General features: G+C 39.8%; 1 protein-coding gene across 1 annotated transcript; it reads left to right on the plus strand.

Annotated features, from left to right (window-relative positions):
• Window positions 1–1,212: 1,212 nt before the first annotated feature.
• On the plus strand, window positions 1,213–14,181 carry PAK1IP1 (PAK1 interacting protein 1; the record flags this gene model as incomplete). Its single annotated transcript, XM_080710273.1, has 11 exons — window positions 1,213–1,296; window positions 3,234–3,399; window positions 5,476–5,596; window positions 5,671–5,745; window positions 6,606–6,658; window positions 7,027–7,172; window positions 7,263–7,360; window positions 10,489–10,588; window positions 11,468–11,585; window positions 11,731–11,897; window positions 14,125–14,181. 11 exons carry the CDS (start codon window positions 1,213–1,215, stop codon window positions 14,179–14,181), a joined length of 1,185 nt encoding a protein of 394 aa, XP_080566399.1.
• Window positions 14,182–14,759: the final 578 nt, after the last annotated feature.

A 14,759-nucleotide genomic window follows, 5' to 3' on the forward strand; every position in this document is an offset into this window, starting at 1 on the left:
CGGCCAAAGTGAAATAATTTCTACAAGACCCAAAAAAGCATCAATTAAAATATGTCCTGACTTAAATACGTTCGAATAATTCACAAGTAAAAAACGAACGTGCTTGAAAATAAAGGGTCTAGGAACTTAAAGATTTATTACAGTTCAAAGTAGTTGTGTGTGAAAATTGGAAGTGGACGTGTGTATGAACTCCTGCTTATCAAATCGACCTGCTATAGCATTTATGAAAACTCTTGGTCTAAAGCTTTTTAGACCAACCCTACTGGGAGTTCGTGACAAAGCTGTAGTTTCTAAAATATCCCACAATCTCTGAGCCTTGTGAAAACATCAAATGTAAAAGGCCATCTTTGCTTTCGTTAATGTTTGATTTCTGTCCCTAAACGGGGTGGTTGGGGGTCAGGAAGAGGTGTGAACTGGAATAATAGAGCTCCTTCTGGACTGTTCACCAAGGATGCACCCCTTAGGGGGAAGAGTCCTCTTCCTTCTCCAGGGATGCTGTGAAGTGGCTACTGCGACCCTAGGTTACGACAGGTGAACCCAGTTAGAAGGAAAGGTGCGCGGCGTGCGATGGCCTGGCAGGCGGGCTCGTCGGAAACCACTTCCAGGGCCGATTCCAGTGTCTCATTACTGCCTGTCGCTACAGCCCAGGCGCTGCCGCCCTCAGCTCCGAGGACCGCGGACCACCCTAGAGCTCACTACCCCTCACCCTGTTAGAACAGAAAGGCTCCTTCCGCTGCTTTCAGCGAAAAAAGGAAATAAAAACCCCGTAAACGTGGCCCATAGAAGAGCGCCCGGGGGCAAAGCTACGGATTTCAGCAGCTCGCAGGTTACGCCCTCGCTGCCCAGGCCGGAAGCTGACTCCGCCCCTTCCGGAGACGCTGCGGAAATAAGGGGCTTGCGCAGGAAACCTCCCGCCCCACTCCCCTCTGACGGCCGAGCGCAAGACGCCTTAGAATTTGCCTGCTTTGCCCTAAATTTTTCTCTTTGAAACGAGGATCTCCTCACGTAGCGCTCTCACTTATCCTACTCAGAGAAAGAAAGTCTAGGCTTTGAGCTTCAAAACCATTCCCACGGATAAGGCGCCTAAAAGACAGCCCTGTGATGTGACGTAAAATTAGCGCGCCGACGTAGGAAGGACCCATCCCTCTACTTCCGGCTTTGTCGACCCGCAGCCCTGCTTCAGGGTCCCTGGGAAGGCACGTGTGTTGCTGAATGGAGCTGGTCGCTGGTAGCTACGAGCAGGTCCTTTTTGGGTTCACTGTACACCCGGAGCCTCAGGCGAATGGCGACCACGAGGTGAGATATTACCAGCCGAGGTACTGCCCGAGAAGGTACGGGGCAGGGCAGGTTTGGTTCCCCATTGCAGAGGTAAACATTTCGGCGCCTGCTTTTTATTGTCTGATCGCCAGTGAATTGATGAATCAGACTTGGGAGTCTTGAGTAAAAACTTGACCTTTTTAAAGCACAAAGGAAGCATTTTTTGCAAAGTGAGGTAACTTTTTTTTGTCATAGATAAAAGTGTCCGTAGGGTGAAATGAAAAAAGTCTCAGAGGAGAGAGTAGAGTAGTGGTTATCAATAAGAAGCTGGGAACGGGTAGGGAGGGAATGGAGAGGATGGTGACCCGGTGCAGGCATTCAGCTGAGTAGGAGGAATGACTTACAGTGGGTGTTTTTTTTTTTTTTCCCCATAATGGGATAACAGTGGTTTACAACTCATATTTCAGAGTAGCTAGTAGAGAAGGTTTTGCATGTTCTCAACACAAATACATGATAAATGCTTGTGATATACTAGTTACCTTAGTCTGCTTTTTGCACACTGTACAAATTATTATGAATGTACAGTTATTTTACATCCATTAAAAATGACAAATGAGACAAAATTGGTCGCAGGGTGTAAAGGAGGCTGGCATTTCTGCAAATGGGAAAATGAATTAGATGATAGATATAAGTTACAGCCAATGTAGCTATTCAAAATCCTGTAATTGCTCTTTCACTCATGTTTGCTTTGCTATTTTACACAACATTAGGAATGGATGAGGATCAACCCCTCAAATATAAAATACTAATTTTTTCATTCAGGTGTCTGCTAGAACTCTATTTTGAGTACTACTTGGATGTGTTTTCTTTATGGTAAACTTGCTTACTGTGTTCCAAGTAGTCCTCACAACACCCTTTTATGTATGTATGTATGTATGTATGTATGTATGTATGTATGTATTCTGTCATATTTTTTGACTATCCAGCCACACTTTCCAATCCAGAAGTCACATGTCAGTAAGCATACGGTTCGTGAGACTTCATTGGTGAGTCTCTATGGCTCGTGTTGGTACTAATAAAAACATACCTGTACTTTGTTGGTTTCTCTTTCTTTTTTTCTTATTTTTTGTGTGCTGGAGATTGAACCCAGGGGGTCATTTTACCTTCCAGCCATTTGTTTGTTTGTTTGTTTATGGTACTGTGGATGAAATCCAGGGGCGTTCTACTTCCAAGCTACACCCCAGCCCTGTTTTTTATTCTTTATTTTGAAACAGGGTCTAAGTAGCTGAGGCTGGCTGTGAACCCATATCCTTCTGTCTCAGCCTCCCAAGTACAAGAATTACAAATGTGTGTCACCACACCTCCATTTTTTATTTTTTATCTGGAAGCAGAGTCTCGCAGAGTTGGTGGGGTTGACTTCAAACCTGTGAGCCTTCTATCTCATCCTCCAAAGTACTGGGATAATAGGAACGTATCACCGTGTCCAGCTCTTTATAGGACTTGTCATCATACTTATTTCCATGTAGTGTCATTTATTTATAGCTCTTTCAGTGGAGTAGAAGCTCCATTAAAATAGGGGCTCTTGTTCCTGCAACATGTCAGTAGCCTGAAGTAGTATGAAGCATATGGTTTTGGGCAGTCATTTGACTGAATAAATTCAAATAAAATTTTAACATTTGAATAAATGAATGTTGTGGAATCTCACATACCAGTAAACATCTTAAAGAATTGAATATTTGAAATGACACTTTAAAGTATCTAGTCCCATTTCCATTCCTGAGTCCTGATACTCACTATCACTATTGCTCCTACCTCCTTGTATTCCTCATTCATTTCTCAGGTTCTTTGTTTTTATGTAACTGTCTTTGCATAGTTTCTCTCCATTTGTAGGATCCATTAGATTTATATGGATCGTGGAACCATTTGTTTCTAGATAACTGTGACATGACTGATACTAAGCATGTTTTATTCTTCAGCAGAAATGGACTCCTGTGGCTGACTTCACACACCACGCTCACACAGCCTCCCTATCAGCCGTGGCTGTGAATAGTCGTTTTGTAGTCACTGGGAGCAAAGATGAAACAATTCACATTTATGACATGAAAAAGAAGATAGACCATGGGGCATTAGTACATCACAATGGTAAGAAGTTGTATCGCATAATGTGGAAGTGTTTCTACTTTACAGTTTGATTTCAGTTGGACTGTTCATTACACCCCTCATGTAGCAAATTCTGTGCTAGGAGATACAGAAATGGAAAAAACTAAGTAGCTATTTGCCCTCAGGTAGCTCACAGTCCTTCAGGAGGTAAAAAGTGTCTTCTGTGTATCAGTCCCATATACCTACAGCCTAGGCACTGTTACCATAAGATTATAGATGTAGAGGATTAAACTACAGATGGGGCAAAGGCCACTGGAGTTGAAGTCAAGGATTAGTAATTCCCTGATCATGGTTGGGTTTTCCACATTGATGGTGGAGTTGCCCAGGATAGTGGCAGGAACAAGAGGTAGAAAGACTGAATTCGGTAATTTCTTTCCTTAGTATCGAACATTTGATGCTCTCTGTTGCTCTTTTTATGCTCTTTTCTGGGGGATAGAGATGAGAGACATGTTGTAGAAGGAAAGGGAAAGGGAGAACTCAAAATAGTGGGGTTAATTAGATATATACTTAGTTTGGAGAAACTCGGCCAAGGGGGTTGGTTTTCTGCAAAGAAAGGCAGGAAAGTTGAGTGCCCTTTTCCTTTCCCTCTCTTTCATGTTTCAGAGGTTATACACCAGTATACTCCAGTATACTAGCAGTAATTTGGAGTGATAAACATTTGCCTTCTACTACATCGTGCTTGGCTTCTCCTGACAAGTGACTTCCTCTTTAACAGAAGCTAGGCTTTGAGTGATTTCAACATGTTCTTTTTCTTGTCTCCCAATCCCATTTCATACAAGGAAGGCTCTATGTCTCTTAGGCATGGAGGAACTAAGCTAAATAAATCTGCTCTGTTCAAACTCATTCAACACTAATAAAGGCTCTTAAGAGTTTAGATGAGGGGGGAATGAATTAGGGTTTCTGGTTTCTTCATTCTTAATGTAAATTCCTTTTCTAATATTTGGTAATAGGTAAGGTCTTTTCTTGGGAACGTATGGAGTCCTGAGGAGAAGATGGGAGAAAACCAAATTTCCAGAGTAACCAATAGGATGATAAAGAGAGAGAAAACATGGACAGAGGCTTCCACTCTGAGAAGAAGATATACATAAGCCCACATAGTATTATTCAGTCTAAAGTACAGTGTAAAGGACTGACCAGGAAGTATATAGATGGGAAACAGTAACCCAGGTGTTTTCATTTGTATCCTGTAAAGGGCCAAACAGTAAATGCTTTAAGCTTTACACACTAAATAGCTTACAGTATATTCAGCTGTGCTGCTGTTGTATAGAAGCAGCCACATATACTTTAACTGAAAGAACTGTGGATTTTCCAATAAAATTGGCTCTGCCAAAACAGATCCCAGCTAGAGTTGCTGCAGGCAGTGTTTGCTGACCTCAACTATAGGGCATTAAAGCAAAGTGACAACAAACATCAAAGGATTAGGGTGTTTTAATGAGGGCACGGTGTCATGGTGCTGTACATAAGCTGCTTAGGCAGTTTTGTTTGATTTCTATTCATATAACTTAGCCAGCCCTCTCCTAAATTTATGATTATGGAGACAAAGTAACAAAATGAACTAATGAACTCAATTCTGTATCCACAGCTGGAGAAACTGATGGAAATGTTTTCACAAACTTAAATCTGTTTGTTCTTGAGCTGAGGGTTTAGCTTATTGATAAAGCATCTGCTTAGCATGCAGGAGACACTGGGTTCAGTCTCTGGTACTACGCAAACCAAACAGACAAAAACTCTATTAAGTTCTTATGTAAAAAAATGTAATTTCTTCACCTAAGATTTTTTTTTAGCTTAATACTAAGCAGTAGTTCACATAATACTGAGTTTAGTAGTATATTTAATAGTTTAAGTAATATTAAGACACTAGGTTTTTTTTTTTTTTTTTTTTTTTTTTCCCCCCAGTACTAGGGATTGAATTCAGGGCCTTGTGCATGCTTTCAAGCTCTGTGCCACTGAACTACCTCTCCAGCCCAATGTTTTATTTAATGTAGAGTAGCCTTCCAACCAGAAGTGGATTTGTGTTCAAATTGAATGTAATTTTCCCTATTTTTGGCTTGTCATCAGGCACGATAACATGCCTAAAATTCTATGGCAACAGGCACTTAATCAGTGGAGCAGAAGACGGACTCATCTGTGTCTGGGATGCAAAGAAATGGGAGTGCCTGAAGTCAATTAAAGCACACAAGTGAGTCGGCTCCTTCCTGTTAGCATTCTCCATGTTACACTCAAGTTGGGGACTAATTGTTGGTTTCTTTTCAGAGGACATGTGACTTTCCTTTCTATTCATCCGTCTGGCAAGTTGGCCCTGTCAGTTGGTACAGATAAGACACTAAGGTAAATCATTCACGCCCAAGGGGGTTTTTACTAAGTTTTATCTTTTACTACAATAATTAGGTGTTTCTAGCTGGGCGTGGTGGCGCACGCTTGTAATCCCAGCATTCGGGAGGCTGAGACAGGAGGATTGCAGTTCGCGGACAGCCTCAGCTACTTAGTGAGGCCCTCTGCAACTCAGTGAGACCCGGTTTCAAAATAAAAAATAAAAAATAAGGCAGGGGGTGTAGCTCGGAGGCCGAATGCCCCTGGGTTCCAACCCCAGACCCACCAAAAAAAAAAAAAAAAAAATAGGTGTTTCTGTATTGTTGCACAATTTTCAGCCTTTTAAAGATACTGTGATTTAAGGGAAAGCTAGTGAGCCATTTCATAATGGAAGGATAATAAAAATGACCTATATTCAAACATGCTCTTATGCCCCAGGCATCATAAACTGAAGCAGAGAGGAAGATGGTCCTAGAGAGAAATGTTTGAGGAGGGGAAACCTTCTGAAACTACAGTGGGTACAAAATAGTAAAAGGGTATGGGAAAACATTGCCATAATACAAACGGCAGGCCCCGCATATATCCTCATATACTTAGTAAAGTGTCATCCAGCGTGTCTTGATTATACTTTTGCTTTCCTCTTTAGTAAGTTAATGGTCATGCTATAAACAAGCTTCCTGCCAGGCATGATGGTCCATACCTGCAATCCTAGTACTTGGGAGGCTAAAACAGAAGCGTGGGTTGGAGGCTAGTCCAACTAACTTAGCAAAGTTACTGTTTCAAAATAATAATGTCTAGGGGTGTAGCTCAGCAGAATGTCCTTGAATTTAATCCCTGGTGCCAAAAATTAATAAATAAGCAAGCTTTCTGTTTTGCAGAACATGGAATCTTGTGGAGGGAAGATCAGCTTTCATAAAGAATATAAAACAAAGTGAGCATTTTTATTTGAAATATATTTTACAATAGTTTGTGATTGTATGATGTGAATGGATACACATCCATTCTTATGTTTTATTTTCTGCATGATGGCACATACGATGAAAGCAAGTGTTTCAGGTTACTTTCTTTTACTGTTTAGATCTGGGTTTCTGTGACTGCCAAACACCAGCTGTATGAGCATCAATAATTCTTTGAGCTCAGCTTACTGTCTAAAATTTAACTTGTAAAATGTATGCCATCAGCTTGTTGTGAAGATAAAACAGGAAAATGGGTATAAAAATGCGCAATTTAAATATTCTGTCTTAATTATTACTCTGATCTTTTTTACTTAGAAAATTTATTTGGCTTTTAAACTTACAGATGCTCACATAGTAGAATGGTCCCCAAGTGGAGAAAAATATGTAGTTGTCATACTAAATAAAATAGACATCTATCAGCTTGACACTGCGTCCATCAGTGGCACTATCACAAATGAAAAGAGGATTTCCTCTGTTACGTTTCTTTCAGTAAGTTACAGAGCTCAGTGGTGCAAGTTTATAGAAATGGTGAGAACTGCTGATGACGTTCTGGATATTAATTTCTTTTCTCTGTCCCAGGACTCTGTCCTTGCCGTAGCTGGAGATGAAGAAGTTGTAAGGTTTTTTGACTGTGATTCACTAGTGTGCCTCTGTGAATTTAAAGCTCATGAAAACAGGTATTTTTTTAAATTAATTTGTGTTTGTATATGTAGAGTCTTAATAAATGTTACCTATACAATAGGTTCATAAAGCAAAGTATCTGCCTACTGCAGAGATAACCAAACATGTCTACATGTATAGGATATCTGGACTCTTGATGATAGGACATGTGTCTTCAAAGACTATATTGTGCCGGGCGTGGTGGCGCACGCTTGTAATCCCCGTGCTTGGGAGGCAGAGACAGGAGGATCACGCAGGTTCGAAGCCAGCCATGCGCGCTGGCTAAGGAGACCCAGTTTCCAAATAAAAAAATGTAAAAATAGGTCTGGGAGTGTAGCCCAGAGGTAGAAGGGCTTCCAGGAACCCCAGTACCACCAAAAAAAAAAAAAAAAAACCCAAAGACTGTATTGCAAAAGTAGTGAAGTTATTATCAGGTCAGTCATTTTCTCAAGCAAGCTTGTTAGACTCAGAGCCTGAAATCACGCATGTTAGAGAAATTAAATCTTGAGCTTTGTCTGACCACTCTTGCCTTCTTACTTTGTTTCCCTGGCCCATGTCTCTCTTTCCTTGCTTTCTTTTTTAACCTCTGCAAGAAAAATGAAACAACACTGGGTTCCATCACTTAATGCCGAGTGTATTCCAGAGTAAGTAGGTCATCGACTTAGCTGAGATGACTCCACTGTTAAGCAATCAAGCAGGCCCAGACCCAGTTCATCTGACTTTTATGTTCTTGCCTTTTCTATTGTAATTTTGAAAAAGGCAGGAACATACAGAATTAGCAAGTTTTTGTACATCTTAACTAAGTCTTAATTCTTATTTTCCAAAAAATAATTGTTTTAAGAGATTTGTCTTGGAAAGTACTTAGAATCCTTCAGTCAGTACAGAATTGTTAATACAGGCCTTATCTTTTTTACTATATTTAGAAAAGTACCCATTCAAGGAAGTGTTGCTAACACTTAAGAAGGATATCTGATCATCTGTTTTCATTCGGTCCAGCAGATATTCATTGAACATCCAGTATAAAGTACTGCACTCGGAGCCAGGCCTGGTGGCACACTCCTGCAATCCCAGTTATTCAGAGGCTGAGACAGGAGGATCACATGTTCCTGGCCAGCCTCAGCAATTTAGTGACACTCTTAGTGAGACCCTGTTTCAAAATAAAATAGGGCTGTGGGTGAGGCTCAGAGAGACTACCTTTGTGTTCCATCCATACTTACACGCACACACACATACTATACTGTACTTGGGTTGATGTTGGGTTTGTGTGGTGCTGGTGATGGCACCCAGGGCCCCGTGCATTCTTGGCAAGTGCTCTGCCATACAGCAGCAACTCCAGCCATGCACTAGGTATTTAATAATGAACACAAAAAGACAGTAGTTGTGCTTGTTTATGTTGTACTGAGGTGATAAATAAATCATAAAGAAAAACGTATAATGGCTAACGAATAACAAAAGTAATAGGATAATGAGGAAAGGAACAGTAAGAACTTAGGGATTAAAAAAGAGCTAGTTTGCCGGGCGTGGTGGCGCATGCTTATAATCCCTGCACTTGGGAGGCTGAGACAGGAGGATCGCACAGGTTCAAAGCCAGCCTTAGCTGGCTTAAGAAACCCTGTTTCCAAATAAAATAGAAAATAGGTAGGAGAGTGTAGCCCCAAGGCCCCTGGGTTCCATCCCCAGTACCACCAAAAAAAAAAAAAAAAAAGAAAGTTTATTGTTTTATGGTGCTGGGGATGGAAACTAGTGCCTCAAGGACTAAGCAAGTGCTTTACTGACTTATTCTCCCCAGCCTTAAGGAACAAGGAAGAGCATGGTGTGTTATAGAATAGTGTATGACTCTGTCTTAGCGAGTAAGAGGGAGGATGGTAGGGACCAGATGGTGCTTTGTCTTGTAGACCAAGGTGAGGAATTTGGATTTTACACTGTGTCTTAAATTTTATTTTGTTTGCCTTGTTTGGGGTTGGAGGTCAGTGCTGGGAATGAAAATCAGGGCTTGTGCATGCCAGACAAGCACTCTACCCAGAGGTATGTCCCCAGCCTTCATTCTGTTTACTTGTGGAATAATTTAAAGGCAGGCAGACTAGCCTCATCCCATAGATCCACCTCTAGCTGTAGCAGTTGTCACTTTGGGGTCAGTGTTGCTTCATTTATTCCCAGCCACTTACCTCTCATTTCAAAGCACATTGTAATTCTATAGTGTTTTAAGCCTGAAAGTAACATGATTTGACTTCCTTTAGGAAAACTTAGTGCTGGGGTGGTGGCATTTGCCTATAGTCCCAATACTCCTAAGGCTGAGATAAGAGGATTACAGGTTTGAGGCCAGCTTGGAGAAATTATCGGGGCCCTCTGCAACTTAGTGAGACCCTGTTTTAAAAAAGAGGTCTGGGGGTATAACTTGGAGGTAAAATGCCCCTGGGTTCAATCCCTAGAAAATAACATGGGGGGATTAGTGGAAGGGGGTGGAGAAAAGAAAGCCATTATGGGGAAAGAATAGAAGCAGAAAGGCCAATTGGGCAGTCTCCATAAGGCTGGAGAGAAAGTACTGCAGGAGGTCAGCAAGAGAGATGGAGGGGTGGAAGCCTCAAGGGGCGTTGAATCATCCCTTCTGTTGTCTTTCCTCATTGAACCTGGAACCCTTGAGGGGAGGGCTTTGTTTTAGATATCTTTTTTTTTGATAACCTAATTACTTATAGTTATTATCAATTCAGTATCTCCTTAAAATACAGGTGACAGTTTTACCATTAAAATAACTCATTGACTAAAGGGAATGTGAAGCCTATCTATAGTTTAAAGCACAATTCATTGAGCATTTTGGTAATACTTTTGAAGCACTGAAAAGCAAGAGACTTTGTATAGAAGTTCTATAATAAACTCTTTAGGAGAACATGTCTTTTGCAGCTGGTCGTGGTGGCGCACGCTTGTAATCCCCGTGCTTGGGAGGCAGAGACAGGAGGATCACGCAGGTTCGAAGCCAGCCACACTGGTTTAAGAGACCCTGTTTCCAAATAAAAATATAAAAATAGGTCTGGGATTGTAGCCCGGAGGTAGAAGGGTTTCCAGGAACCCCAGTACCACCAAAAAAAAAAAAAAAAAAAAAAAAGAAGAAAGAAAGAAAATGTCTTATAGTATTAATATTTTATCCTAGGGTAAAAGACATGTTCAGTTTTGAAATTCCAGAGCATCGTGTTCTTGTTACAGCATCAAGTGATGGTTTCATCAAGATGTGGAAGCTTAAGCAGGATAAGGTCAGTGTCCGGGCACAATACAGTGCAAGTATCGCTATCAGTGTCACTTTAAGTGAGGTCAGTTTTCTTAAGGGAAAGACTATAGACCTTTAAGCTTTATAACTTTTTTCAATATGATTGATATTAATAGTTTAAAATTTCACACAGAACTGTCTTAGAGTTGGCATTTGTCAGTCTGAGCTGATAGGATCTTGGGTCACCTTCCACTGTTCTAATCAGAAAAAAAACCCTATTTTTTGTATATTAGGATTATCTATAAGGTAACAAGGTTAAAAGACTGCAATTACCGAAAACAATTTGGAGGCTCCTGTTTGATTATAGAACTAACAATAGTTTGGAACCAGATCACCAAAAAAAATTTCCTCTGTAGTCTCCTTATAGTCTATTTTTCTTTATTCTTTCCTAAACACATTCTGCAAATACTGTTCTTTGAGTGTGTACTTTTGTGCAAGCTTCTTTGTTAAGCCTTAGAAATGAACAAGACATAGTCCAGTTCCTTAGAATTTATAATTTTGGGGTATTTCTAGGAAATTGGCTCTATGAATAATACAGTCAAACCAATCATGAGTTAAAATAGCAGATCATTTCCAAATATATATAAAATATAGTAGTGGGATTATAGTCTAATAAATGCAAAATTAGGTGATTTCCTCATCCTATGAATATCCAGTGTGTTTACACAAACCCAGATGGTATAGCCTACCTTACACAGTCTATGTGAAATGTACCATTGTGTATGCAGTCTGACATTGACTGAAACACTGTTTTGCAGTATATGATTGTATAATAAATTTTCAATTATAACTTGGTTATAGAACAAGAAAATAATTACTCAAGTTTCCTTTGTGTCACTTAAAATTTTTTTCCCTTCTGTTTTAGAAAGTTCTCCCATCTTTACTCTGTGAAGTGAACACTAATGCCAGGCTGACGTGTCTTGGAGTGTGGTTAGACAGGGGCACAAAAGAGATCCTTCCTCCAGCAACAGAGCCTTCTCCTGGTAAATGAAATTGATTGTTGAAAAGATTTGAACAGTTAAACTCTTAAATTGTTAAAGTGGAGGATATCCAGATAACTTTATTATAAGCCTCTGTTTAATTCATTCATAGGGGAAAGTCTTACATGCACTGTCTCTTGTATTTTAGTAAGTAAAGAACAGTCCAAAATCAGCAAAAAGGAATCTGCCGACATGGTGCCAGAAGAAAAAACATCGAAACCTATCTCAAAGAAATGTGGTTTAACTGGTGACAGTAATAAGCCAACCAAAGGAAAGAGGCCAGTGTCATCTGAGAAGAGGAAGATGGTAGGGATGGTAGGCATTTCGGAAAAGAAGAAAAAAAAAAAGAAGACAGTATAACTGATGAAACAAATCCCAGGTTCCCTTAGAGAACTTTCGCTCACCTAAATTTTTTTTTTTTTCTGACTTAAAACATAGGAATATCTTCTAAAGAAAATGTACAGCTTAAAAACCACTTTTAGGTGGGTGTTTTTTTTTAACAGTGTTAAAATTATTTTTGGAAAATGACATGTTATTATATATCTTGATGGTGTATGTTAATTGTAATTTTTATTATTGTGCAGAGCAAAGGTCTTTTCTCAAAATATTGTAGTATAAAATAATATAAAATCTTGAAGACATTCTTGTTTGTTTTTTAAAGTGCTAGAGATCCAACCCAAGGTCTCAAACATACTACATAGATGTTTTACCACTGAGCAGCCTGATGAACACATTCTTTACCAGAAATGGATACAAGTTACTTTTCAAGCCATTTTTCTTCCAAACAGTGGATGACAAGAAAATTCAAGGGTTGGAAATGCCATTTTCCATTATTTTTGCATGCTTTCAGACTACCAAAAATTTCACTTATCTAATAAGATATTGTCTTAAATCCAAGTATATCTTGTTAAATCATATCTAGAAAGTGAAAGCATTGTTCTCAGTAGATAACTAGGTGTTTTGAAAGGATACATTAACATGAGATTCCTAGATTTGAATTAGCAGGACAGATGTCAGGTACCTGAGGCCATTAGAATGATGTTACCTTCTGGGCTCTGAACTTGCCACTCTGTAGGAGGTAGATATCTACAGCTTGAACCTAGTTGTGTCAAATATTTCAGTCTACCCTTCATTAACTTCAGTCCTATAAGCAAAAATAAAAATGGTATATTTTCTTAGTTCTACCTTTTTATTTTTATTTTTTTTGTTGGTTCTGGGGTTCCTGGAAACCCTTCTACCTCCGGGCTACACTCCCTGACCTATTTTTATACTTTTTTATTTAGAACCAGGGTCTTCTTTTTTCCTTTTTTAATAACTGCCCTTTTTTTTTTTTTTTTTTTGAAGCCAGGTCTCACTGAGTTCCAGAGGGCCTCACTAAGCAGCCTCCTGAATGCTGGGATTACAAGCATATGCCACTATGCCAAGCTGCCTTTTTATTTTGAAATAATTATTGATTTGCATGCATTGTAAGAAAGGGATATCACATGTTCCCTTTAACCAGTTTTTTCCATTGGTAATAAGCTCCTTGCAAAATTATGTCTTAGGAGACTCAGTGTCCCCCTTCTTGAGTTTCTCTCTAATTTCTGAGATAGGATTTCCAAGAGGCAAAAATCAGACAGGTTTCTCTACTTATTTACCTGTAAGTGGCTCAGTTGACAAAATCATGGATTGAGCCTCAAAGGGCTCACATAATTTTTATGTTCTCGTTCTCACTTTGGAGAGGGGAGGAAGTTTGAAATTTATTTACCTAGCAAGGTGCTTAAGTTACACACTGTCCCTCAGCTCTCTTCAGTCTTTTAACTGGCTCTTTCTTGCTTACATTAGGGAGAGCTCCTGGATCTTGACAATGGGTTGCACAGGGAACAGCTTTTCTTTCAGAAGTGTCTGCTCCCTTGCTCATGGGCCACTAGGGGGAGGAGTTGGGCAACTCTTAACTCTTTCCCATCTTAGGTCTGAACTGGCAATATTTCTAAGGCCCTGACTTGGTGTTCTATATTAATACAGTATCATAACCAGGACTTGGAAAATGACAATACGTAAAGGAAGAACCTTTCTTTCCTGATTCATTGCTGTGGAATCATTTGACTAAAGGTGATGGCTTACTTTTGGATTTTCAGGTTGATTCATATGAGCCTCCAGTGCCACCATACAGTCTTGGTTGTTGCTTTGAAATACAAAAACCTGGCTCTTGCAATTTTGACTGTTTTTTTCAGCTGTTCCATATTTTTCTTTCATCAGTGTTTTCCATATTTTTCTTTCATCAGTGTTTTCAGTTTACAAGTTTTGCACTTTTTTCTTAAATTTACTACTAAATTTTTATGATTATGAATAGTTTTTATTTTCAGATCATTGCTAGTTGTCTCACATACTTTAATATGCTTCATTTTCACTCAGCTAGTTTTTATTTCTCTCAAGACCCACAGCATTTTCCCTTTGACTCAGATTATTTAAAAGTACTTAGTTTCTACATTTGAAAAATTTCCTTTTATATATCTCCAATTCTTTTAAATTTGTTTCACAGGCCAGGTCATGTCTTTTGCAGACACTTGAAGCGGAGCTGTATTCTGCTGCTGTGGAGCAGTGTTATGTAAATGATTAGATCCTGTTCGTGATAGTGTTAGGGTTTTCTGTGTCCCTTCTATTTTTCCAACTACTTGGTTATATCATTGTTGAGCAAGGGCTGGTTCTTTCACCTTTTGGTTCCTACCTATACAGCTCAATAAACTTACTGGCAGGAAGAGGCAGAGATAGAGTGTAATAGGGCAGTCTCTCCCTCTTTTTTTTTTTTTCCCAGTACTGGGAATGGAACTCAGTGCCATTCTACCTCCGAGCTACCACCCCTAGTCCTTTTTTTTTTTTTTTTTTTTTTTTTTGTCTCTTTAGTTTTTGAAACAGGGTCTCACTGAGTTGCAAAGGGCCTCGGTAAGTAGCTGTAGCTGTCCACAAACCTTGATCCTCTGGTCTCCCTCTCCTGAATGCTGGGATTACAAGTGTGCGCCACCACGCCCGGCTCAGTCTCTTCTTGTTTCTGACTTTGTGCTGTTGTCTTGGTCTTCTGTACTCTGCTGACCACACCTCACTTCTCACTCCATATCTCCTTGTCCATCTCATGCGTATTTATTGAGCAGTCATGACCAGGCACTGTGCTGAGTGCTGCGTACAAATCCTGACTCCTGG

The sequence above is a fragment of the Muscardinus avellanarius genome, assembly GCF_963383645.1.
Source record: "Muscardinus avellanarius genome assembly, chromosome: 14".
Classification (NCBI taxonomy): Eukaryota; Metazoa; Chordata; class Mammalia; order Rodentia; family Gliridae; genus Muscardinus; species Muscardinus avellanarius.